Below are 27,533 nucleotides of genomic sequence, written 5' to 3'. Positions count from 1 at the left end.
AAAGTATTTTAGGAATAAAAAAGGAGAGATCATTTAGGATGATTCAGTTTCCTAATTTTAGGAGAGAATCGAGCTAGATTGATATTTTCTTATTCAGTCATTTGTGTATATATATGTGTATGGTGTGTACCTAAAAAATCAATAAAGGAATTCAGAAATTCTTCATGGTATCAGAGCCAGTTTTCTGAAACCCTAATCCCTTCTGGCCACCTCTTATTCAGGCCATCATTCATTCCGGCCAAATCTCTCTGGCCATCTCTCAATCCGACCATCTCTCTCTGGCCATCTCTCATTCCGGTCATCAGTCCCTGTTCTCAGAGCCAAGGGAGAAAACGCTTTCCGGTCGGTCGAATCGTCGTCAGAAAACATTCACCGCCGGCGACTTTTCCGGCGAACTTTTCCGGCGACGATTTTTTTCACACCGCAAGGAGCGTCTGGAGGAGATCTACAACTTTTCCCAAAACACCGGAGCCAGAAAGCCATCCACGCGCCGCCCACGCGCGTTTTTCCGGCCGGAGACTGCATCTCACGCGCCGGCGCGTGAGGGCGCGTGAGCCACTTTCTGGCGACGCGCTTCCTACTCCAAGCTCGCCTGACGCCGACCAGCCACCCTACGTACCTGTTTTTGCCATCCAAGCCCTGCACGTGCCTCTTTTGGGGTCCTTTTGCCTCCGCGAGCCCTCCGATCAGTTTTTCTGACGTCCTCCGGCTATTTTTCCTCAACTCCAATCCCTGCACGTGCCTTGGGAAGTGTTCTTCTACCTTTCCGGTCCATGACAAAATACGGAATGGCATCATCACAAGTATCCAGCGTCACGTCACCAGAATTAGGAGGCAGATCTGAAATTCCAAACCTTGGTGGCAGTGATTCCTCTCCTATTCTCATCACAGGACACAAATTAAATGGCCATAACTATTTACAGTGGTCACAATCTGTGTTGCTGTTCATTTGCGGTAAAGGAAAGGATGAGTACCTCACTAGAGAAGCAGCCATGCCAGAAACTACAGAACCGGGTTTCAGGAAGTGGAAGATTGAAAACAGCATGATCATGTCATGGCTTATCAATTCCATGAACAATGACATAGGTGAAAATTTCTTGCTGTTTAGGACTGCAAAGGACATATGGGATGCAGCCAAAGAAACTTACTCAAGTTCTGAAAATATTTCAGAACTTTTTCAGGTTGAATCAGCCCTACATGACTTCCGCCAAGGAGAGCAGACAGTTACTCAGTATTACAACACACTCACAAGGTATTGACAGCACCTTGACTTATTCGAGACTCACTCATGGAAATGTCCTGATGATGCAACAACATACAGGAAAATTGTGGAACAAAAGAGACTGTTCAAGTTTTTCCTAGGACTAAACAGGGAATTGGATGATGTTAGAGGCCGAATCATGGGCATTAAACCCCTACCAAGTCTCAGGGAGGCTTTTTCAGAGGTTAGACGTGAAGAAAGTAGAAAGAAAGTGGTGATGGGATCCAAAGAGCAACCTGCCTCAACATTGGATGCCTCTGCCCTTGTTGCTCGGTCATTTAATAGTAGTGGTGGAGATCGTCAGAAACGGGATAGGCCTTGGTGTGATTATTGTAAGAAACCAGGCCATTATAAGGAGACTTGCTGGAAGCTTCATGGCAAACCGGCTGATTGGAAACCAAAGCCACGGTCTGACAGAGATGGCAGAGCACACGTGGCTGCCAACTCTGAGAGCACATCAGTTCCCGAGCCGAGTCCATTCAACAAAGAGTAGATGGAGATGCTACAAAAACTATTAAGCCAAGTTGGTAGTGGCAGTACTACCGGTGTAGCCTTCACTGCTAATCGAGGAGGAATGAAGTCGTGGATAGTGGACACAGGTGCTTCTGATCACATGATAGGAGATGCTGCCATTCTTCAAAATTACAAGCCAAGTAATGGTCATTCATCCGTCCATATTGCTGATGGTTCAAAGTCAAAAATTGTCGGGACAGGTTCTATAAAACTTACTAAAGACTTATATCTTGACTCTGTCCTCCATGTTCAAAACTTGGATTGTAATCTTTTGTCCATTAGCAAATTGGCCCGTGATCTCCAATGTGTTACTAAATTTTATCCAAACTTGTGTGTTTTTCAGGACTTGAAATCGGGGAAGATGATTGGCAGTGCTGAACTGTGTTCCGGGCTCTACCTCCTCTCATGTGGCCAATTCTCAAACCAAGTCTCTCAAGCAAGTTGCGTACAGTCTCAGAGTATGTTAGAGTCTTTCAATTCTGTGTCAAATTCTAAGGTCAATAAAGATAGTGAGATTATAATGTTACACTATCGCCTTGGTCATCCTAGCTTTGTTTACCTTGCAAAATTGTTTCCCAAATTATTTATCAATAAAAATCCAGCATCTTATCACTGTGAAATTTGTCAGTTTGCAAAGCATACTCGAATAGTCTATCCTCAAATCCCATACAAACCTTCGACTGTTTTCTCTCTAGTACATAGTGATGTGTGGGGTCCCTCCCGGATAAAAAATATTTCTGGCACTCTATGGTTTGTGACATTCGTTGATGATCATACATGGGTAACATGGGTTTTCCTTATGAAAGAAAAGTCAGAGGTCGGGCACATTTTTCAAACCTTCCATCTTATGGTTCAAAATCAATTCAATTCCAAAATTCAAGTCCTCAAGTCAGATAATGCAAAGGAATACTTTACTAGTAGTCTCAGTACTTATCTTCAAAATCACGACATTATTCACATAAGTTCTTGCGTTGACACCCCACAACAAAATGGGGTGGCTGAACGCAAGAATAGACATCTCTTAGAGGTTGCCCGGTGCCTTATGTTTTCCTCTAATGTTCCAAACTATTTCTGGGGGGAAGCTATTCTCACAGCTACTTATTTGATTAACCGTATGCCATCCAGAGTGCTTACCTTTCAATCCCCACGTCAACTTTTCTTAAAACAATTTCCTCACACCCGTGCAACCTCTTTTGATTTACCACTCAAAGTATTTGGTTGCACGGCATTCGTTCATGTGCATCCTCAAAATCGTAGCAAATTTGCTCCTCGAGCGAATAAGTGCATTTTCCTAGGGTATTCTCCAACCCAAAAAGGGTACAAATGCTATTCTCCAACCAACAAAAGATTTTACACCACCATGGACGCCTCTTTCTTTGAACATGTCTTCTTTTATCCCAAATCTCATGTTCAGGGGGAGAGCATGAATGAACATCAAGTTTGGGAGTCTCTTCTTGAGGGTATACCTTCTTTTCACTCAAAGTCACCAAATCCTTTCCAATTCGCGCCCACTGAGTTGTCCACACCCATACCGTCATCAGTCCAGCCAGCCCAGCACACAAATGTTCCTTCTCCTGTGACCATCCAGTCTCCCATGCCTATTCAACCTATAGCCCCACAACTTGCTAATGAGAACTTACAAGTTTACATCAGGAGGAGGAAAAGACAGGAATTAGAGCACGGATCACAGTCAACATGTGGCCAATATATTGACTCCAATTCAAGTCTTCCTGAAGAGAACATAGGTGAGGATAGGGCTGGAGAGGTGTTAATTCCCAGCATTGATGATTCTACTCTGCCGATTGCATTGAGGAAGGGTGTTAGGAGATGTACAGATCATCCAATTGGGAATTATGTTACATAAGAATCAGGTTTGCAAACTCCAAAAATCCTTGTACGCCCTTAAACAATCTCCCCGAGCCTGGTTTGATAGATTCACAAAAGCAGTCCTGAAGTTGGGCTACAAACAAGGTTAGGCTGATCATACTCTATTTGTCAAGAAGTCTCATGCCGGGAAAATGGCCATATTGATAGTCTATGTTGATGATATTATTCTATTTGGGAATGATATGGAGGAATTACAGAATTTGAAGAAGTATTTGTCAGAGGAGTTTGAAGTTAAAGACCTTGGAAATTTGAAATATTTCCTTGGTATGGAAGTGGCTAGATCAAGGAAGGGAATTGTAGTCTCTCAAAGAAAATACATACTCGATCTTCTTAAGGAGATCGGTATGCTTGGATGCAAACCAATTGATACTCCTATGGATAGTCAGAAGAAACTTGGTATCGAGAAAGAAAGTACACCAGTAGACAGAGGGAGATATCAGCGGCTCGTCGGGCGCTTGATTTATCTCTCACACACTCGGCCAGATATTGGCTTTGCAGTGAGTGCTGTAAGTCAATTCATGCACAGCCCCACTGAGGAACACATGGAAGCAGTCTACAGGATTCTTAGATATTTAAAAATGACACCAGGGAAAGGTCTATTCTTCAGAAAGACAGAGAACCGTGACAATGAAGTATACTCAGATGCGGATTGGGCAGGAAACATCATTGACAGGCGGTCCACTTCTGGATATTGTTCTTTTGTCTGGGGAAATCTTGTTACCTGGAGGAGTAAGAAGCAATCAGTTGTAGCCAGAAGTAGTGCAGAAGCTGATTACAGAGCTCTTGCACAGGGAATCTGTGAAGGGATTTGGATAAAAAGGGTTCTTAGTGAACTGGGGCAAACGAGTTCATCTCCAATTCTGATGATGTGTGATAATCAGGCAGCTATAAGCATAGCAAAGAACCCCGTGCATCATGACAGGACCAAGCACGTTGAGATTCACAGACACTTCATCACAGAGAAGGTGACTAGTGAGACGGTTAGATTGAACTATGTTCCTACCAAGCACCAAACCGCAGACATCCTCACCAAAGCTTTACCTAGGCCTAACTTTGAAGACTTAACTTGCAAGCTGGGATTATATGATATATATTCTCCAGCTTGAGGGGGAGTGTTGAAATTTGGCATTCAAAGTTAGGGTTTTTAATTTAGGAAAGTATTTTAGGAATAAAAAAGGAGAGATCATTTAGGAATATTCAGTTTCCTAATTTTAGGAGAGAATCAAGCTAGATTGATATTTTCTTATTCAGTCATTTGTGTATATATATGTGTATGGTGTGTACCTAAAAAATCAATAAAGGAATTCAGAAATTCTTCAAACACTTTTAGAGAAAATATTTTCATTAAAAAACTTTGAGTAGAAACACTGCCAAACACACTACTCTTCTCTCACCAGTCTACAAATATAAATCTAAAATGTTAAATGTTGAATCTATCCCTATATGCTTTGCAAATCAACCAAATAAGCATATTCTCCTCAATCTTATTGATGATTCTATAAGGTCCTATCTTTCCTTTGCTTAACTTGGAATAAGAATAAGAGCCAACTAGAAATCTTTCCTTGTGTAGGTACACCATCACCATGTTGCCTTCTTGAAAGTTTGGCTGCGCATCTTTTGATCTACATATTTCTCATACGTTGCATTCGACTCCTCTATCTTCAATCTGATTTCTTTATGCAGTTTTTTCATTAAGTCAGCCATGTTTTCACCCTTTAAGCTATTTCTTCCCATTTATGGTAAAGGAGCTAAATCATAAAGATGCATTGACTGCTGCCTATAAACGACTTCAAAAGGACTTTTGCGTATAGTTTGATTCTTGGAATAGTTATAGGCAAATTCTGCTTATGCAACCACAACTTCCCATGGCTTAGTATTTTCTCCAACCTAACACCTCAATAATCTCCTAAACTTCTATTGAAAACCTCAGTTTGTCCACCCATTTGTTGGTGATAGGAAGAGTATTGTACTACAACCTAGTTCCAAGCTTCTTCCATAAAGTTCTCCAAAAGTGAGAGAAACTTGGAGTCTCGATCTGATGTGATTGATTTTGGGAACTCCATGCAATCACACAATCTCTTGAAAGTAGAGATTTGCTATATTTGAAGCATCTATAATCTTCTTGCAACAAATGAAATAAGTTGTTTTTGAAAATCCATAAACCACCACAAAGATGGATTACCTGTTAACTTCTAGGTCATCCCACCACAAAGTTCATGCTTGCATCTTCCTAAGGAGCCATGAAAACTGGTAGTGGAGTGTGCCAACTTGTATTTTGAACTTTTCCTTTTGATTCTTGGCATGTTTAACAGCTTTTAGTTAATTTCTAAACATCCCTTCTCATTTTTGGCCAAAAGAACTTCTGTTTAATCATAGTTTATGTCTTACCTTGCCTAAAATATACACCTAAGCCTCCACCATGCATGTCTTGGAGGATCTTTTCTCTCAACGAGCAATTTGGAACACAAAGTTTGTTTCCTTTGAATAGGAAGTCATCATGCAACAAATACTTTCCTAACTGTCCATTAATAAGATCTTTGCAAATTGAACCAAAGAAATGGTCACCAAGATAAAGATCATTGAAGGAATCAAAACCCTTAGCAATAATAGTCATACTAGTCAACAACAAACCTCTTTGACTTATTACTTGCTCTAGACTTATGCTTCATCACAAATGTGAATCATTGCATGTAAAAGACCCAATGGGATGCCTCTTGTTTAACTTTTTTTGGTTGTTGAGATGCTACTATTTCTGAGAATATTATTTCTCATTGTTGCACGCCCTTGGCCTTAGTTGCGAGCTTGGAAGTGAGTGTTTGATCTAGAATTCTACAAATCATCAATCGTTGCCACTGATATTTGCTTGACATCTACTTGCTGCTTACTATCCTCTAATTGGTTAGGCCCCCTTGCACTTTTAATCGGGTGGTTGTTGACCATCTTTGTTGACCTTCAACCTTCATTACCAACTGAACAGCACTAGCTAGTATTCAATGAGGTTGTAGCTCCACCAAATTTCTAACATTTGGCCTCAGTCCCATCAAATAACATGGAATGACTTGCAAGCCCGTTTTAGTTAGTTGTACTCTAGTCTGCATTTGTAAAACTCATTAGTGTATTCTTGCACATAATGTTGGCCTTGCTAAAGTGCTTGGTATTGCCGAAAAATAATTCGTTCACATCAATGGAGGGAATTGACTTCGAATTTGCTATTGCATTTTAGTCCACTGGATTTTCTCCTTCTAGATTGGACTCTTGCGATCTGCACTTGTTGACACCAAGAGGAAGGATACCTTTTCAATTTTATATCCACTAACTTCACCCTTTCGTTTTCAGGAAGATTTAGAAACTCAAAAACTCTTTCAACTTCATTCAATGAATCTAAGACCTTTGATTGCTCCTCTCCAATACAATGTGTAATATCTACCTTGATACTTAAATTTTGATCATGAATAGTACAATGAAATATTGGTTGCCTCTCCAAAGGTAAAACTCCACCTTCTTCATTAGAAAAGTCTCCTACTATTTGATGGAACTCCTCAATAGTAGACTGATTTCTCAAATTCCTCCACTGGTAAGTCTGAAAGTTCTGCTTTGTTTAGCCACCAATGATAAAATTCAGGTAACCAAAATTACTAGCTTGCTCCAACCTAGCACATAACTAATTAAGTTGTTGTTGCAATTTTGCAAACTCTTCTCTGGTTGGATCATTTCCTGTTGGTTGTGATGATGTAGCATTCAAATGATCCCCAGACCTTACCATTGATTCTAAACAATCATGAATCTAGAACATAGGCTATGATACCAATTGATGAAAATTGAAAAACTATTATATCTACTATTTAAGTAGACTACAACTAAGTTACTCCAAACACTGTTGGAGCCAAATCTATCAAAAAAAAGAAAAAAAAGAAAAATGCTATTGGAGCTAAGATTTCTTAAGAAAAAAATATAAGAACCTTTGTATAAGATGAAACCAGAAAGTTCTAGATTATCACTTAGTATATTTCTTTTTGAAAATCATCAAATTCTTACAATAAGTAGGTTTTTCCCCTTTATAATGCCAGCCTCAACTACTTTTTGATGGTTTCCAAGATACAATTAGTATCCTTTATATTTTTTTTACTATAGTTCTAGGAAAAAAAAAGACTTAACCTTTTAACTTCTCATTTAATGACAAACTTTTCCCATGCAAACCTTTGACCATTCAAACTTCTTGTCAATTCTCTACTAATAACAATATTATCTACCTATTACAGAATTTCATGATTTTGGAAGATGAAAAAAGAGCTAGTTACCTCCTATTATATAATGAAGATCATTAAAGGCGATGCTATTAATGGTGAGGCTTGTTGCAATGTGGAGCTATGGATGCTGTGACATTCTATTGCAAAGACATGGTTGTATGACAATGACCTGGTCTATTACACTAAGCCTAACACATATTCATTTAAAACAGATGGTATAAAGTTAACATTGAAACCTCTTAAGAAAGAAGACATTGATACAACCAAAACAACCACATCAAAAGGGTCGTTGACTTGAAAATTTTTGAAGATGAGAGTTGGAAAATAGGAATTATGTTTGTGCTAATTTGTAGATGTGGTAAAGGTTGTGACATGGTGGTTATCAAAAAAAAAAAAAAGAAAAAAAAAAAAGGAAAACAGGTTGTGACATGAGAGACCAGGAGTCATTGTGTTGTTCTTGCGTTACTCTAAAAAAGGATGAGGTATGGAGGATAAGTGTGACTTGCCTTGCATTGTTATGGTCCTTACGAATAGTTTAGGGGAAGAGGAACGTGATAATTTTTTAGAATAAATGGAAGACTGTAGAATCTATTTGGGATTTGATACATTTTTACATTTCCCTTTGAGCTTCTTCCTCCACAATTTTTGAGGGTACTCCATTAGACATTCTATAGCTTGATTGGAACACAAAATGAAGGTCAAAGAGAGTATGTCGTAAGATGTTCTTGGTATTGTGTTCAACTCTATTTGGTTTGATTAGAATAATCTTTGAATGGTGTGCTGTAGGTAAACTAAGCTAGTTGGAAACTAGAGGTGTGATTGGGGATTAGTATGGTACAATGTCGAGAATCATCTCTAAATCAGAAGGGGAAGGTTCGATTATTAAGGTAGAGGTTTTAACTCTTTTGGATGGTTTATTTTAAGTCAAGGCTCTAGATTCTCCTTTTTTTTTTTTTTTTTTTTTTGAAGAGGGAGATTTTGCTTTAGTTATCTCATGGGGGATATAAGTCGGATAAATGTCCTTAGAAGTATTCATATGGCTCCATCAAATCCTAGATCTAGTTAAGAGTTTAGGTTGTCCCCTTTTCTCAGTCTCCTCATTTAGCTAATGAGGTTGCACATTGATTGGCTAAACATGGAGCTAAGCAAATTTTTATTTTATTTTATTTTATTTTTACCTCCTTGAATTTTACATTGTTGTATATTTTGTAAATCTTCTTGTTTCATTCTTGATTGATTTAGCTATCTTGCTTTTTTTTTTTTTTTTTTTTGGGTTAGGTTTTTCCTTTTTTTTTTTTCTTTTTTTTTTTCTTTATCATCCTTTGTATTTTGGAAGGACTTTTCATCCTTCACTTGTATGTATGTCATGTAAATAAATACTTTGTTTTGGTTTAAAATAAAAATTTCTATATGATTTGACTATCTTTTTTTTTTTTCTTTTTATGCTTATTGGCATAATAGTTAAAAACTTACCATACTTGATACGAAACAATGATATGATATATATATTTTTTTATAGAAATCGATACATATGACAATCCGTTTTTTATTTTAAAGTGTATCTTACAATATATATACGATATAGATATGATATGTGATATTATGATATAACGATACATGCATCTTTAACTATCTTCTATAATTTTTTTTTTTTAAATGAAATGAATTTTTTTTTTTTTGTTGAAAGAATTTATTATAGCACTTGTTTAAAATATACTAAAAGATTAAAAATTGATCATAAAAGGACAAATGGGTAAAATAATCTTATATGAAAAGCTACATTCTTGTTGTTAAATGTTATATTAGAAGTCAAGTAAGTTTATTTTTACAATGAATATTGGGGATTTTTATAATCTTATTTATTTTTCACTATACAAACAAACTTATGATACACGATACGATATGATACACGATACAGAAAAATAGGAAAACAATATATAATACGTTTTACAAGTTGACAACTAATGCCTACTGGGACTTGAACCTAAAACCTCCCATAAACCCACCCTAACCTTACTCTTACTATTCTACTTTATTGGCTAACTAGGTTCCAATATCCATATTTTGTTGTACCATTGATGAAATTATGATGTTACTTGTCTAAGAGCTTTTAGCATATTATGCAGGGTGGGGGCCACATTGCACAATCTTGGGCAATTTTATGTCATGCGTAAAAAATTGGAAGATGCTCGAATATGCTATGAGGTAATGGAGTATCTATTTTCGAGTTTTATTACATGTCTTGAGATGTACTCATTTTGGCTACTTGTGGATTAACTTGTGATTCTAGCTTACATAATCAAATGTTTGGTTGACTAACATGTCAATATTAATTAAAAATTCATGATTAGTAGAGCAAAAAAATATGATTATTGTAGAATTATAGGAAGATTTAATTTGATGATCTATCAACAATGTTAGGGGCTAAGATTGAGGAGATCTACAGCTAACAGATCATCTTTTCTTATCCCATGATTTTAGGGGATTTGGTAGTCTGTTACCAAATCCGTAGATATGAGTTTCCGTTTTTTATAGCTTTCTGTTTTAGGTAGTTTTGATTTTTTTAGGTAAGTTGTAAATATCCCTAAAATAGATGAGTATTATCATCTATATATAGAGGGGAATGTAATCATTATGATACATAGTGGAATGTTGAGTTTTTTCCTTCCACATCGATAATTATATTTAAACGTCAACTATTGGCAATGATCTTCTATGGAATCATATAATATGCATCCATGAAGTTTATTTCCATTTCACTAAGATGCCTTCAATGAAGTGGAAAAGGGAAGAAATGCCTTATGAGTGTCTTGAAATTTCTAGTTAACATTAGAGAAGTTTTGTTTTTTTTTTATTTTTACTTTTTTCTTTTTTTCTATTATCTTTTTATATAATCATATTTTTCATTTTGTCAACTCAATTTTAATATTTAAGAAAGTTCTTTTACTTATATTTATTTTATTTTGAAAAAGAAAAGGAAATTGAAAAAAGATGTTTGAGACATAGAGATCGTAGATGAAGGGTAGTATCACATAAGAAATAATGCCCAAGCATGGATTTAAAAATACTCTAGTCGGGAAAGAGACCTCTAGCAAGTACAATTGCTCAAAATTGGTTATTTGTTCTTTCTTAGTCACAACAAAGATAGTCTTAGATGAAGAAAGGGTCTTCTAGCTTACCTCTGTGTATGGTCCCATCAATAACTCTCTAAGAGAGGATTTTTTAGTGGAGCTAACATAATTTTTTGGTTTAACTTTTTTGAAACGGTGTGGAGGGAGGAATGGATTTTAATGTCATAAGGAGAATTTTGGAGAAGATGGATTGTGTTTTCATTCAGATCTAGAACCCTTTTTTGAAATGCTTTCTGCTCCCTTTTTTGTATAGGATTACATATGAATATATATAGAATAATTGTATAAAAATAGCCTAGGAAATAATGCCTATGATCATGCTATCAAAGATAAATACGTTAAGTGAAGAATGCTAAGAAAGGAAAAAATCCTAGGAGATTCTAGGTACAACTATACAATTATTACAACTCATATGGGCTAGAAAAATGGTCAACATAATCTGCCAGAATTTCCAACTTGCAGATTTTCCAACACTCCCCCTCAAGCTGAGGAATAAATATTTCTCATTCCCAACTTGCTTAAGATAGTTTGAAACTGCCAAGTAGGAAGCCCCTTTGTTAGAATATCAGCTAATTGCCCCTTTGTAGGAATATAAGGAGTGCAAATCAGCCCATTTTCAAGTTTCTCTTTTATAAAATGTCGGTTCACTTCCACGTGCTTAGTTCGATCATGTTGCACTGGATTGTGTGCAATGCTGATGGCTGACTTGTTGTCACAATAGAGTTTCATAGGTTCTTTCCATTTGATTCCAAGGTCACTTAGTATTATCTTGATCCAAAGAAGCTCACAGATTCCATGTGCGATAGCCCTAAATTCCGCTTTTGCACTAGACCTTGCTACCACTGATTGCTTCTTACTTTTCCAGGTCACTAAGTTTCCTCCTAAAAACGTGCAATACCCTGATGTTGATCTTTGGTTTATTATTGATCCAGCCCAATCAGCATCTGCGTATGCTTCTAAGATCAAACTCCCTCCCCTTTTAAAATGAATGCCTTGGCCAGGTGAAGACTTTAGGTACTTTAGCACTTTAAATAGTGCTTCCATGTGCACTTCTCTAGGATCATGCATAAATTGACTTACCACACTCACTGCATAGGCTATGTCAGGCCTTGTGTGAGCTAAGTAAATCAATTTCCCCACTAGGTATTGATATCTTTCTTTATTTACTGGAGTCCTTCCTTTTCCTTCATTTAGCTTGTGAGATTGTTCTATTGGGGTCTCTGCCGGTTTGCAACCACTCATTCCTATCTCCTTTAGTAGATCTAGAGTGTATTTCTGTTGTGAGATTACGATTCCTTCAATGGAGTGTGCAACTTCAATCCTTGGGAAGTATTTGAGCTTCCCTAGGTCTTTGATTTCAAATTCCTTGGCTAGTTGCCTTTTTAGTTTCTCCATTTCTGCAGGGTCATTTCCTGTCAAGGCTATGTCATCAACATATACAATAAGGTCTATTACCTTGTTCATTTCTGTTTGTTTGAAGAATAAGGTATGATCCCCTTGACTCTAGTTGTATCCCATACTCTTCATTGTCTTTGTAAATCTTCCAAATCAGGCTCTAGGTGACTGTTTAAGTCCATAAAGAGCCTTCTTGAGCTTGCATACTTTGCCTTGTTCAAATTTTTCTTCCAACCCCATTGGCACTTCCATATAGACTTCCTCTTCTAAGTCTCCATGTAAAAAGGCATTCTTGACATCTAGTTGCTGCAATGACCAATCAAGATTAGTATCTAAGGACAATAAAATCCGAATAGTATTCATCTTTGCCACAGGTGCAAAGGTTTCATGGTAATCAATTCCATGAGTTTGAGTGTATCCCTTTGCCACTAGTCTTGCTTTGTATCTTTCTAGTGTGCCATCAGCCCTAAACTTTGTGGGGAACATCCATTTGCAACCCACCTTCCTTTTTCCTATGGGAAGATCAACAACCTCCCATGTGTTTTTTATTTTATTAGTGCACTCATTTCTTCCATCATTGCTTTCCTCCAATTGTCATTTCTAAGTGCCTCTTGGACAGTTTTTGGTGTCTCTATGGAATTTAGTTTTGAGACAAAGCCTTGGTAAGAAGGTGATTGTTTTTCAAGGGAAACAAAATGGCTCAAGGGGTGTTGAGTATATTGTCTTTTTTCTTTCCTAAGGGCAATAGGCAAATCAAGATCAATAGAATTAGTACCTTTTTCTGGTTGAATGACTGGGACATGTGGAGTTTCTGGGGTCAGTTGCTTCCTCCTTGAATAGACCTTGAGTGGCATTTGAAGATCGTCCCCCTCTGAACTTTGCATATAGGATTCAAATCTGGGTAACTCAGGGACAGCTTCTGGTGCAGTTTCTTAGGCATTCTTTGGGGCAATTGCTTGGGTATTTTCTGAAGTAACAGCTATAGAAAAATCTGGCATTACTGGTGCAGTGTCTGAGGCATTTTCTGGGGCTGTGTTTTTGGTATTTTCTGGAGTGACTGCTATGGAAAAATCTGATCCCTTAGTTTGGACAGTTTTGGTGGAGTTCTCTAGGATAGGAAGAGTAGGTAGGCTAGGAAAGAATTCCTTATCTTCTGCAAAAGGCTCCCCCTGAAGATAAGGACTAGAAAAAAAAGGTTGTTTTTCATTGAATGATACATCCATAGTGACAAAAAACCTTTTAGAAGCTGGGTGATAGCACTTATAACCCTTTTTGTAGGAGAATAACCAACAAAGATACATTTAAGGGCTCTTGGGTCAAGTTTAGTTCTTTGATGAGCATATATATGTACAAAGGCCACACACCCAAAAATCCTTGGGGAAAGGTGGTTGAAACCATCAAATTTTGGAAAAAATCTAGAAAGTGTTTCAATAGGGCTAGAATAGTTAAGAATCCGAGAGGGTAGGCTATTTATGAGGTATGTAGCAGTTAGGACAACCTCTCCCCAAAATGACTTTGGAACATTCATTTGAAAAATCAATGCTCTAGTGATCTCCAATAGATGCTTATTTTTACGTTCGGCTATCCCATTTTGTTGGGGAGTATCATTATAGGATGAATAATGTATGATTTCTTCTTTTTGGAGATAAGGTGTAAGGTATTGATTAAAATACACTTTTCCATTGTCTGACCTTATTCTTGAGACCTTGGCATCAAACTGATTTTTTAGCATGTTATGAAAAATGGGGAAAATTGTGCTAACCTTGGATTTTTGTTTCATGAGATAAACTCAAGTAAATCGAGTACAATCAGCAGCAAACAAAACAAACCAGCTTACTTCAGAAATGCTATAAACTTTAGTAGGTCCCCAATCTGTATGAATCAAACTAAATGGAACAAAACTTTTCTTATTACTTAAAGGAAAAGACACATGGTGATGTTTAGCATACTGACAAACATCACAATGGAAGTTTTGAACATTTAGTTTTTCAAACATATTAGGAAATATTTTTTTCAACAATAAAAAAGGTGGATGACCAAGGCGAAAATGGGATAACCAAACTTGTTCCTCAGCTGGAGTATGATGTTTTGATAAGTACGTATGAGGAGTAGGACATGTTGTGCCACTTTCAGCTTCAAGGAGAAACAGTCCCCCTTCTTCTCTAGCATGCCCAGTCACTTTCCCAGTAAGAAGGTCCTGAAAAGAACATTCAGATTGTGTAAAGTTGACTGAGCAATTTAGGTCCTTAGTAATTTGAGGAATAGACAACAAATTTACTAATAGTTTTGGAACATGTAAGACATTGCTTAATGTCAGAGAAGATGTTAAGAAGACATCTCCTTGACCAGCCACAGTCACTAAGGCACCATCAGCAATTTTGATCTTTTGATTTCCCGGGCAAGGAATGTAATTAAAAAAGGCTTTTGAAGAATTGGCCATATGGTCTGAAGCCCCTGAATCAATGATCCAAGGGCTGGAAAACTGAATTTTAGAGGCACTCAAAGAGAAAGAATACTTACCTGTCTGAGCAAAATGATTATGCCCCTCAGGTTTTTCTAGCTTGGAAATGAATCTTTTAAGTTTGTCAATTTCCTCCTTGCTGAGCTCCATTTCTTGGCCAAAGTTTTCTTCCTGTTGTTTTCCTCCAATTTCAGCAAGATTGGCTTGTGATTTATAGCCAGAATTAACCCCTTTACCCCCATTCCCCTTGAAGAAATTTAGGGGCTTGCCATGGAGCTTCCAGCATGTCTCCCTTGTGTGCCTATTTTTCTTGCAATAGCTGCACCATAAGGAGTCTTTCTCACTTGTTTTCTTCCCTTCATTTCTACCAGAGTTTGCAGCATTAGCCGCAACACTTCCTTCATTTCCACTTGGTTTTGAGATGGCTAAAACAGATCTGTCCATTGTGTTTCCCTTTTCTAACATTATATTTCTCCTTCCTTCTTCTCCTCTAACTATTGCAAAGGCTTTGTTTAAAGATGGCAGTGGCTCTTTCCCAAAAATTTGGACTCGTATTCGATCCAATTCCACATTCAAACCCGCCAAGAAATCATACGCCCTCTCTCGTTCAATGAACACTTGATGCATTGTTGCATCTATGCTGCACTTCATTCTTAAATTCTGATATTGATCAAGTTCAAGCCAAAGACTTTTAATAACATTGTAGTACTCAGTTACGGAAAGATTACCTTGTTTGGTGTTGTGAATCCTTGTCTTTAGTTCATACATTTGGGCTGCATCCCTTACCTTAGAATAGGTATGACACACGGATCCCAAATTTCCTTGGCTGTTGAAAGAAACATGCATGTACGACTTATCTCCGATTGCATAGAGTTCCAAAGCCATGACATAATTTGAGAGTCTTCTTCATCCCACATGACAAACCTTGGATCATCCTTACTCACAACAGGTCCAATGAGATGGTTTAACTTCCCTTTGCCCTTAATATAAGTCTTTACCAATTGTGACCACTCTAAATAATTTCCCCCATTGAGTTTGAATGATCCTACTATATTCTGGAATTCAGCAAGTGGTGTTGATTGTTGGATTGTGGTTTCGCTCGATATTGAAGAACCAACTTCTGAAGTGTTTGACATTATGAGGGAAAGAAGGGATATGAGGTCAAAAAAATAGGGGCAATGAAGGCCTAATATGAAGCAACGTTTCTAACAGAAGGTCAGAAACTAATGGGACATGATCTGAAAAAATTCCTCCTGGCAATCAAGGCATGGGACATTGGAATGCTGGTGATTAGGCAAAGAAAATTCTAGCTCTGATACCATGTTTTCATTCAGATCTAGAACCCTTTTTTGAAATGCTTTCTGCTCCCTTTTTTGTATAGGATTACATATGAATATATACAGAATAATTGTATAAAAAATAGCCTTGGAAATAATGCCTACAATCATGCTATCAAAGATAAATAAGATAAGTGAAGAATGCTAAGAAAGGAAAAAATCCTAGGAGATTCTATGTACAACTATACAATTATTACAACTCATATGGGCTGGAAAAATAGTCAACACAATCTGCCAGAATTTCCAACTGGCAGATTGTTCTTGATTTACCCCTAGCATGAGAGACTTTAATGATTTCATTAGAGCAAGTAAGTTAGTTGGCCTTCCTCTTAGGAGCGCTTTCTTCACCTGGTCCAAAATTTGCAAGAATCCCTTGTTTGTAAGGGATCAAATAGATTTTTATTTTCAAATGAGTGGGAGCAAAATTTCCCTCAATGCCTCCATTCCCTTAAATACCAATCATTTTAAGTGAGGTCCAACTCTTTTTTAGTTTGAAAATATATGCTACACCTAGTGTTGAAGGAAAGATTTGATCTGTGATGTAAAGAGTTTTAGGATGAAGGATGGGAAGGTCATAAATTCATGAAAAGATTGCAATATGTCAAATCAAAATTAAAAGAATGGAATAAGGTTTTGTTAGATAGTGTACAGTTATTTCAGTTATTTACTTTTCCTTTTCTTTCTTTATTGTATTGTGGGTCCCACTAACATGTATATATAGACCCAAGTCCAATGTGTATTATTAACAGTTTTTTAATAACAAAAATTAGAGATTCTCCATTTTCTCTCTTTTCACATGGTATCAGAGCCTTAGGAGAAAAAAAAACCTAATTATTTCCTGTTTATCCGTGAATCAATTTTGGGAAACCTTTCAGTGACCATGTTTCATTCCGGTCGCCTTTCCCATCTCCTAAAGCTTTCCGGTCAACCGTATCACCGTCAGAAAACCCTCACTGCTGACGACTTTTTCGACGACTTTTCCGGCCAAGTCCTTTTCCGACACCAACCATACCATCAGGTGTGCAAGGAGGAGATCTTCAAGTTTTGTCAAAGTACCGGAGGGAGATTCTCAGTCACGCGCCGGCAACGCGCGTTTCTTCTCCGGCGGCCTGAACCTCACGCGCCCGCGCGTGAGTGCGCGTGGAGCACTTTCCGGCCACACGCTTCCACCTCCAACCTCGCCTAACTCCGTCTAGCCACTCTCCATTTGTGCTTGTGCCATCCAAGCCCTGCAAGTGCATTTTTTGGGGTTTTTTTGTCTCCGCAGGCCCTCTAAACAGCCTTTCCGGTGACCTCCGGTGACTTCCTCTCCACCCCGGGCCCTGCACGTGTCTTAGGAAGTGTTCTTCTACCCTTTCAGTAGTGCCTCATTTGTTTTTCTTTACTATTTGGTCTCTCACAGTCGTGGATCCTCGGTTTTTCTTCTTTTAGCCGCGATCTGAAGCCGTATTAGGGCTCTCTTCGATCCAAACATATTTCGTTCTCCAGATAAGTAGATATGACTACTAAAAGTTCCATTTTTTCCTCTGTTATATCTGGATCTCCTATGATTACTTCGGGGAAATTGGTTGGCAGTGAAAATTATTTGTCCTAGTCTGCCTCTGTGGAGCTTTGGTTTATGGGTCAAGGTTATGAGGATCACCTTGTTACGCAGGAGGCGGATTGTCAAAGGACAGCTTTGCTGTCCACACTTATTTCCTTATTTTAGCCCACAATTCTTTCCTCATTTTAGCCCACAATTGTTTCCTTATTTCTCCATTTATTATTCTGTACAGTTAGCATATATTATTTGACAGATTATAGTTTACATGTATAGGGCTAGAATCATGCGGGGATTTATTTACTTTTATTTGCTTTCCATGTATAGCATTTTTGTAAAGTCTATATATAATATACAAAACTCAAGGCTAAGGTATTCGGCCATTCACATAATATTTTGACATGGTATCAGAGCTTGTGTTTTGAACCTAGAGTTTAAACGCTTTCTAGTTTTTCTTTGGGTTTTCTCGGATTTAGCCCTAGGGGCTCTATGATTTAGCCCTAGGGGCTCTCGGATCTAGCCCTAGCGGCTCTCGGATCTAGCCCTAGGGGCTCTCGGATCTAGCCCTAGGGGCTCTCGGATCTAGCCCTAGCGGCTCTCGAATCTAGCCCTAGCGGCTCTGGGATTTAGCCCTAGCGGCTCTCGGATTTAGCCCTAGGGGCTCTCGGATTTAGCCCTAGCGGCTCTCAAATTTAGCCCTAGGGGCTCTCGGATTTAGCCCTAGCGGCTCTCGGATTTAGCCCTAGCGGCTCTCGGACTCTAGCCCAGCTTTTGGGGTTTTTTTTTTTTTTTTTTTTTTTTTTTTTTTTTTTTTGTGGTTGTGACAACACATCTGTGGTGTGATCTTGGAGTTTTCTTTGGGTTTCTTCGCTTCTAGGCTCTTGGAGATCTTCGATTATTTGGAGGTTTGTTATCAGATTTAGGCTCTTTGACGATGTTTTTTTTGTTTCCTAGGCTATTTCTGTCTTCGTAATGTTTGGAGAATATTCTATTGTTTGTTTCAATGGCAAAAAAAAAAAACTATCATCGTTGGGAGTTTTAGTTTAAGATGTTTGTGAAAAGTAAGAAGCAAGACAGAATCTCTAAGTCATCTATGGAATCTGAGTACCGGGCGATGTCTCTTGCTTATTCTAAAATCATTTGGCTTCGAGCTTTGCTTGCGGAGTTAGATTTTTTCTGAGACCGATCCTACACCTCTACATGCCAATAATACAAGTGTTATTCAGATCACGGCCAATCCTGTCTATCATGAGCGCACAAAGCATATTGAAGTGGACTATCACTCTATTCGTGCAGCCTTTGAAGTTCGTGTTATCACTCTTCCACATATTTCCACTGACTTATAAATTGCTGATATCTTCACCAAGGCTCTACCTCATCATCGATATTGCTTGCTAAGTAGCAAATTGATGCTTGTTGATCAACCTGCATCAATTTGAGGGGTGCTGTCAAAGGACAGCTTTGCTGTCCACACTTATTTCCTTATTTTAGCCCACAATTCTTTCCTCATTTTAGCCCACAATTGTTTCCTTATTTCTCCATTTATTATTCTGTACAGTTAGCATATATTATTTGACAGATTATAGTTTACATGTATAGGGCTAGAATCATGCGGGGATTTATTTACTTTTATTTGCTTTCCATGTATAGCATTTTTGTAAAGTCTATATATAATATACAAAACTCAAGGCTAAGGTATTCGGCCATTCACATAATATTTTGACACGGATATCCCTAAGGTTGACAGAGTACAATGAAGGAAGATAGATGCACAGTTATGTAGTGTGTTATGGCAATTCGTTGATCCAAAAATTCTGCTTCATCTTCGGGTCTACAAAACATGTTTTAAATTTTGGAATCAGGCGAAAGGGCTATACACGAATGATATCCAACGTCTTTATAAGGTGGCTTCTTCTATTGTCAATGTCAGACAACAAGACATGGATTTATCTACTTATATTGGCCAGATTGCCTCTCTTAAGGAGGAATTCTTGACCGTGATGCCTCTTACTACTGATGTTGGGGATCAACGAACACAGATTGACAAGTTCCTCATGGTTCTTACGCTTATTGGCCTCCGTCTAGGTCTTGAGACCGTCCACGATCAGATTCTTGGCAGTTCCTCCATTCCATCCTTGGATGATGTATTTGCTCTCCTCCTCCGTATCTTCTCCACTTAGACTTTGTTATCTGATAACACTTCAGATTCTTCTGTGTTAGTTTCTCAAACTAACTCTCGAGGAGGACGCAGTGGTAACCGAGGTAGAGGTCAACGTCCTCATTGCACCTATTGCAATAAGCTTGGCCACACTCGTGATCGGTGTTATCAGTTACATGGGCGGCCTCCCCGCACTACCCACGTGGCCCAGTCATTTGATCCTTAGCCGTCTCAACCTTCGAGTTCCTCCACATCTCAAGGTATTTCCCTCACTAACAGTGAGTATGATGACTATCTCCGCTATCAGGCCACCAAGTTAGCTTCTGTTGCCCAGACTGGTAATGCTTCTGCTTGTCTTACCCACACATCTTCTCTTGGACCTTGGATTCTAGATTCTAGCGCTATTGATCACATATCTGGTAATAAAGATCTTTTCTCTTCTATTACTACTACCTCTGCCTTACCTACAGTTACCTTAGCTAATGGTTCTCAAACTGTGGCTAAAGGCATTGGTTTGGCACATCCTCTCCCTTCTCTACCTCTCATTTCTTTCCTTTGTACTCTTGAGTGTTCCTTTAATCTTATCTCCATCAGCAAAATCACTCGTACTCTTAACAGCTCTATCACTTTTTCTGATAAATTTATGACCTTGCAGAACTGAAGTACGGGAAAGACGATTGACATAGGATGTGAGTCTCAAGGCCTCTATCACCTCACCTCGCTTTCAACTCCTGCAGTTTGCATTTCCACTGATGCTCCCCTCCTCATCCACAGTCGCCTGGGCTACCCTAGTCTATCCAAGTTCCAGAAAATGGTCCCTCGTTTTTCATCTTTGTCGTCGCTTGCGTGTGAGTCCTGTCAGCTTGGGAAACATACTCGTGTCTCGTTCCCAAAGCGTTTGAATAATCGGGCAAAGTCTCATTTTGAACTTGTCCACACTAATGTTTGGAGTCCTTGTTGGATCGCGTCTAGTTTAGGGTTTCAGTATTTTGTCACTTTCATTGATGACTATTTTTGATGTACTTGGTTATTTTTAATGAAAAATCGAGCTAAGTTATTCTCTATTTTCCAGAAATTTTATACTGAAATCCAAACCCAGTTCAATATTTCTATTCGTGTGTTACGTAGTGACAATGCTAGGGAATATTTTTCTGCACCAGTTACTTTATTTATGTCCCAACATGGGATCCTTCATCAGTCTTCTTGTGCTCATACTTCTCAACAAAATGGGGTAGCTGAACGTAAGAATTGACATCTTGTTGAGACAGTTCGTACTCTCCTTCTCCATAGTAATGTTTCTTTTCGTTTTTGGGGGGACGCTGTTCTTACATAATGTTATTTGAATAATCGTATGCCCTCATTTGTGTTACACAATCAGATTCCTCATTCTCTTCTTTTCCCTGACCAACCACTTTATTTACTTCCTCGTGTTTTTTGTTGTACTTGCTTTGTTCATATTCTCACTTCTGGACAGGACCAACTTTCTGCCAAAGCCAGAAAATGCATCTTCTTGGGATATTCCCGACTTCAAAAGGGTTATCATTGTTATTCCTCTGAGACTCATCGCTACTTTCTCTCCGCTGATGTCACTTTCTTTGAGGACTCACCATTCTTCTCCACCTCTGAGTCTTTTCCTGTTTCTGTAGTCTTACCCCTTCCCATTATCTCCCCACTTGATGCAGTGCCTTCTCGCCTACTTCAGGTTTATCATCACCTTCATCGTGTTGTTGTTCCTCCTTCTTTGGCCGAGGTACCTGCTGACTCACTTCCTATCCCTTTGGCTTCTTCTGCCTCGGCTCTGCCTCCTTCTGCTGACTTACCCATTGCTCTTTGGAAAGGTAATCGATCTACTCTTAATCCTCATCCCATTTACAATTTTTTGAGTTACCATCGATTATCTTTACCCTATTCTGCATTTGTTTCTGCTATATCTTCTGTTTCTCTTCCCAAGAGCACCCCTGAGGCTCTTTCCCATCCAGGCTGGCGACAGGCAATGGTAGTTGAAATGGTTGCTTTACACTCCAATGACACTTGGAATCTTCTTGTTTTACCCTCTGGTAAATCTACAGTTGGTTGTCGTTGGGTCTACACAGTTAAGGTTGGCCCTGATGGTCAGGTTGATCGCCTTAAGGCCCGCTTAGTTGCTAAAAGCTATACTCAGGTTTATGGTTCTGATTATGGTGACATTTTCTCTCTTGTTGCCAAGATAGCTTCTGTTCGTTTATTGCTCTCCATGGCTGCTATGCGTTCTTGGCCTCTTTATCAGTTAGATATTAAAAATGCTTTCCTTCATGGGGATCTTACTGAGGAAGTTTATATGGAGCAACCACCTGGTTTTGTTGCTCAAGGGGAGTCTGGTTTAGTGTGCAGGTTACGCCGTTCTCTATATGGCTTGAAACAATCTCCTCGAGCATGGTTTAACCGTTTTAGTTCTGTTGTTCAAGAGTTTGGCATGTTCCGCAGTATAGCAGACCATTTGGTTTTCTATCATCATAACTCTTCGGGGCAATGTATTTATCTGGTAGTTTATGTGGACGACATCGTCATTACAGGCAATGATCAGAATGGTATTCAGAAACTAAAGCAACACCTTTTCACCCACTTTCAGACTAAAGACTTAGGGAAACTCAAGTATTTCTTAGGGATTGAGATAGCTCAATTCGGTTCCGGTGTGGTTCTTTCCCTAAGGAAGTATGCTTTAAACATCTTGGAAGAAACCGGTATGTTAGACTGTAAACCGGTAGACACTCTTATAGATCCAAATGTCAAACTTATACCAGGTCAGGGGGAGCCTTTAGGAGATCCTGGGAGATATCGGCGACTTATAGGTAAACTGAACTACCTCACCATTACTCGTCCAGACATTTCTTTTCCTGTAAGTGTTGTTAGTCAATTCCTACAGTCACTATGTGAGAGCCATTGGGATGCTGTAATCTGCATTCTTTGATATATCAAAAGCACACCAGGCCAAGGCGTGTTGTACGAGAACAGAGGTCATACTCAGGTTGTGGGTTACACAGATGCAGATTGGGCTGGCTCACCCACAGATAAACGTTCCACTTCCGGGTATTGTGTTTTTATTAGAAGTAACCTAATATCCTGGAAGAGTAAGAAACAAGATGTATTGGTCAGATCTAGTGTTGAAGCCGAGTATTGAGCTATGGCTCTGGTAGCATGTGAACTCATATGGTTGAAACATTTTTTTCGGGAGTTGAGATTTGAAAAGGATGAACAGATGAATCTCATCTGTGACAACCAAGCCGTTTTGCATATTGCATCCAATCCAGTCTTCCATGAAAGGACCAAACACATTGAAGTTGACTATCACTTCATTAGAGAGAAGATCGAATCAGGATGTGTGGCGACTAGTTTTGTTAATTGAAATGATCAACTAGCAGATATTTTTACTAAATCTCTCAGAGGTCCTAGAATTAAATACATTTGTAACAAGCTTGGTGCATATAACATATATGCTCCAGCTTGAGGGGGAGTGTTAGATAGTGTACAGTTATTTCAGTTATTTACTTTTCCATTTCTTTCCTTATTGTATTGTGGGTCCCACTAACATGTATATATATACCCAAGTCTAATGTGTATTATTAACAGTTTTTTAATAACAAAAATTAGGGATTCTTCCTTTTCTCTCTTTTCACAGATGACAAGTGCCCTATTTGCTGCAAGATTTAAGCTAAAATAAACAAACAGAGCTGGTATTCTGTTGAGAATATTCTGCAAGATAGAGGAACAGTTTTTAGTTTAGTTTGAATTTTTTTGAATTCATATTTGACTTAGTAATGCTATTAGAAATCTGTTGAAGATATGTAGACAAATTTTTTTGGCTTTGTTTGTTTCTTTTCCTGTATAAATTCAAATTTTGTAGCAATGAAATGTGTGCAATTTTCAGCCCCAAATTTTCTGTATTTTCTATTCTTACTCAAAAAACCTACAAAGTGGTATCAGAGCCCTTTTTTCTGAAGGGACCTGTGAAGTGTGTGAGTGTATCCAGTGAGATATAAACCACAGCAAATCAAAACCCATCCTTCCTCTTGAAACCCGATATGGCAAGAAATGGTTTTTAGTCTGCACCTCCAGTTTTCACAGGTGAAAATTACCAAATATGGGCTGTGAAAATGGAGTCATACCTGCAAGCATGTGACTTGTGGGACTTGGTGGAAACAGATCCTAAAGATCCAACATTGGTGCAGATCAGGAACAATAAAGAGGAAAGAAAGAGGAGACATAAGGCCAAGACTTGCATCCACTCTGCAGTTTCAGAGACTATTTTTACAAAGATCATGACCTGTGAAACAACAAAACAGACATGGGATCTTTTGAAAGAAGACTATCAGGGAAACATCAGGACAAAGCAAATGCATGCATGGTCCTGAACCTGAGAAGGGAATTTGAATTGCAGAAAATGAAGGAGACAAAAGCAGTGAAGGATTATATGGACAGGTTGCTGATGCTAGCCAACAAGATTAGGATGCTAGGGGAAGAATTCTCTGGCACAAGGGTAGTAGAGAAGATTTTGGTGACCTTGCTTGAGAGATTTGAATCCAAAATCTCTTCACTTGAAGAGTCCAGGGATCTGTCAATAATAACATTGGAAGAACTCATCAATGCACTACAAGCTAAAGAGCAAAAGAGAGCTTACAGAAAGGAGGAGACAATTGAGGAAGCATTTCAAGTGAAAGAGGTTGATCAAGCTCAAGGAGGCAATGAAGGAAAGAAACAGTGGAGTAAGAAGAACAACAAGAAGGGGGAAAACAACAACAATGGAGGCAACAAGGGCAAGCACCCTCCATGTCCTTATTGTAAGAAAGCCTCTCATTTGCAGAAATATTGCTGGTTTAGACCTGACATTCAGTGCAGAGCATGCAAACAGTTGGGGCATATGGAGAGGGTGTGTAAAAAAAAAACAGCAACAAGGACACCAAGTGCAAGCAGTGGATCAACACTAGGAAGAGCAACTTTTTGTTGCATCTTGTTTTTCTAGTAGCAGTTCAATTGATGACTGGCTTATAGACAGTGGATGCACAAACCACATGTCTTTTGATGAATCCCTTTTCAACGAAGTAAACAAGTCAGAGGTGTCAAGAGTCAGAATTGGCAATGGGCAGTATATTGAGGTGAAAGGTAAAGGGACTGTTGCAATAAAAGGCTTCGCAGGTATAAAGCTAATTTATGATGTATTACTTGTTCCAAAGATTGATCAAAATTTGTTGAGTGTGGGACAATTACTTGAGAAAGGTTATTCTGTTGTGTTTAAGAATAAAATGTGTGTGATTGCTGACTCAAATGGTGTAGTGTTTTCTGTCAAAATGAATAGCAAAAGTTTCAGTCTAAAATTGGAACAAGGATGAGTCTAGTGCATATTCATGTACTTTGGACTACTAGGCTAAGTTATGGCACAAGAGGATGGGGCATTTTCACTATTCTGCATTGGATTACATGCAGAAAAAGGATCTTGTGCAAGGAATGACTTAAAATGGAGGAGGAGCAGCAGTATGTGGAGTTTGTCAGCTTGGAAAGCAAGCCAGATTGCCATTTCCTATTAATAAGGCATGGAGAGCAGTTGAGAAGCTTCAATTGATCCATACTGATGTTTGTGGACCCATGAGGACTGCATCCTTAAGTGGTAATAGGTATTTTATGGTTTTTATTGATGACTTTAGCAGAATATGTTGGGTTTATTTTCTCAAACAGAAGTCTGAGGTTGCTAGTGTGTTTTGGAAGTTAAAAACATGGATTGAAAATCAAAGTGGCTGTAGAATTAAGGTGATTAGGTCTGATAATGGGACTGAATATACGGTTGACAAATTTGTTAAGTTTTGTGAAGCTGCAGGGATTGGACATCAGCTTGCTGCAACCTATACTCCTCAGCAAAATGGAGTTAATGAGAGGAAAAACAGGACAATTATGGAGATGGCTAGATGTCTGTTATTTGAAAAGGAAATGCCAAAAATATTTTGAGCTGAGGCTGTTAATACTGTTGTATTTATGCTAAATAGGTTACCAACCAAGGTTTTAAAGAGAAAAACACCTTTTGAAGCCTGTTATAGTTTTAAACCTTCTATTCATAACTTGAAAATTTTTGGTTGTTTGTGTTTTACTCATGTTCCAGATGCAAAGAGGGAGAAGCTGGATCAAAAGGCTGAATATGGAGTCTTTGTTGGATATAGCAGTCTCACTAAGGGTTATAGAATTTATCAACCCTTGACAGAAAAAATCATAGTAAGTAGGGGTGTCAAATTTGATGAAGCTGCAAGATGGAATTGGAATAAGGTTGAACCAGAACAGGTTTATGCTGAAGCTGCAACATCACCTGCTCAACTTGGGTAAAGCCACTTAGAGAATGAAAAAGTGGGCTGACAAGAATTGGCATCACTCTGAGTATCAGGTGAGAGACTTAGTGCTTGTCAAGCTACTTCCTTAACAGTTCAAGTCTTTAAGGCCAATGCATAAAGGCCTTGTGAGGAGATATGAAGATCCCTTTCCTATACTTGAGAGAGTTGGTGAAGTGTCCTACAAGGTAGAGTTACCTCCCAAGCTAAAGATCCTTCCTATCTTCCATGCTAGCTACTTGAAGCCATATCATCAAGACAAGGATGATCCGAGTTGTTAGGTATCAAAGAGGGCATTAACAGTTGTTGTAACTTCGTACGATAGGGAAGTTGAGTACATCCTTGCAAACCTAGTCAGGAGACGAGGTGTGCCTCCTACACAAAGCAAGGCTAACTGGGAGCCTGCAGATGCTTTATGGTAGTTCCAAAAGTAGATAGTGAGATTCCAATCAAAAGAAGCGATGAGGACGTCTATAGAATTGGTGGGAGAGAGTGTCACAACCTGCTCAAATGATCTCTTATGTAAGCTTTTATAAGGGATCAAGAAGCTTTTAGAAACTCTTGGAGACATACACAAATGAATGGGAAAAGTGGAGTAATGTGGAGAATTCTTTTCTCAAGAACTCTTGGTAGACCACTTGTACATAGCTTGTTTAGGCTTGTATGTAGCATTCTCTAGAGAATTCTAGATGTATGGAGGGCTTTAGTGGTTCTAGATTGTTCCCTTTGTGCCTATAAACAGGATGACCCCATTTAGCCAAGGCACCAAGCACTTGAGAGCCTTCTAAGTCTTGTAATGTGTTCTTGTGTAATACAAGTTTCATTATTCCAAAACTCTTTAAGTGTTGCTTCCTTTGTTGGTCTTAAGCTTCCGAGCGAGTTTAGCATAGCAAGCTAAATATGTGGGGAAGGTTGACTTAGCAACTTAAGTGGCTTAAGTTGTCCAAGTGCCGCATGGGTGCTTGGGGAATACTTAAGTCTGTGACACTCAACTGTCATGGAAATAGTTTGCGGCATGCCTTGCTCCACTAGGAAAGGAGGTCAAGGAGGAAGCATTATGCGGGTGGGAGAAGGGGGGGTTGAAATGGGAGGAGAGGCACGAGTCGAGTTCTCACTAGCATGTCAACAGATGCTTTTTGAACCAATATCACCCTTGAGATCTATGGTGAAGTCAGTAGAAAAGCTCATCCCCTTTTTTTCTTCCTTACCAACCTTTGGCTTTGCATTATGGCTCTCATTGCTCTAATTCATGTCCAAGC

At 38.7% G+C, this 27,533-nt stretch overlaps 1 protein-coding gene across 7 annotated transcripts in view; it reads left to right on the top strand.

The window, feature by feature from the left end:
* LOC117930049 (kinesin light chain 3-like) overlaps window positions 1–27,533 on the top strand; it is a 123,674-nt gene that overhangs the window by 34,899 nt on the left and 61,242 nt on the right. For all 7 annotated transcript variants that reach the window (XR_004653835.1, XR_004653836.1, XM_034850494.1 and 4 more), the window contains exon 6: window positions 10,035–10,113. Coding sequence is in view for 5 of the 7 variants with exons in the window: in XM_034850494.1 (XP_034706385.1) it covers window positions 10,035–10,113 (79 nt within the window). In the remaining 2 variants the exon portion in view is untranslated. The remainder of the gene's footprint in view (window positions 1–10,034; window positions 10,114–27,533) is intronic.

Source organism: Vitis riparia, chromosome 14 (genome assembly GCF_004353265.1).
Source record: "Vitis riparia cultivar Riparia Gloire de Montpellier isolate 1030 chromosome 14, EGFV_Vit.rip_1.0, whole genome shotgun sequence".
NCBI classification, from domain to species: Eukaryota; Viridiplantae; Streptophyta; class Magnoliopsida; order Vitales; family Vitaceae; genus Vitis; species Vitis riparia.
This window is presented reverse-complemented; position numbering and strand designations above follow the sequence as displayed.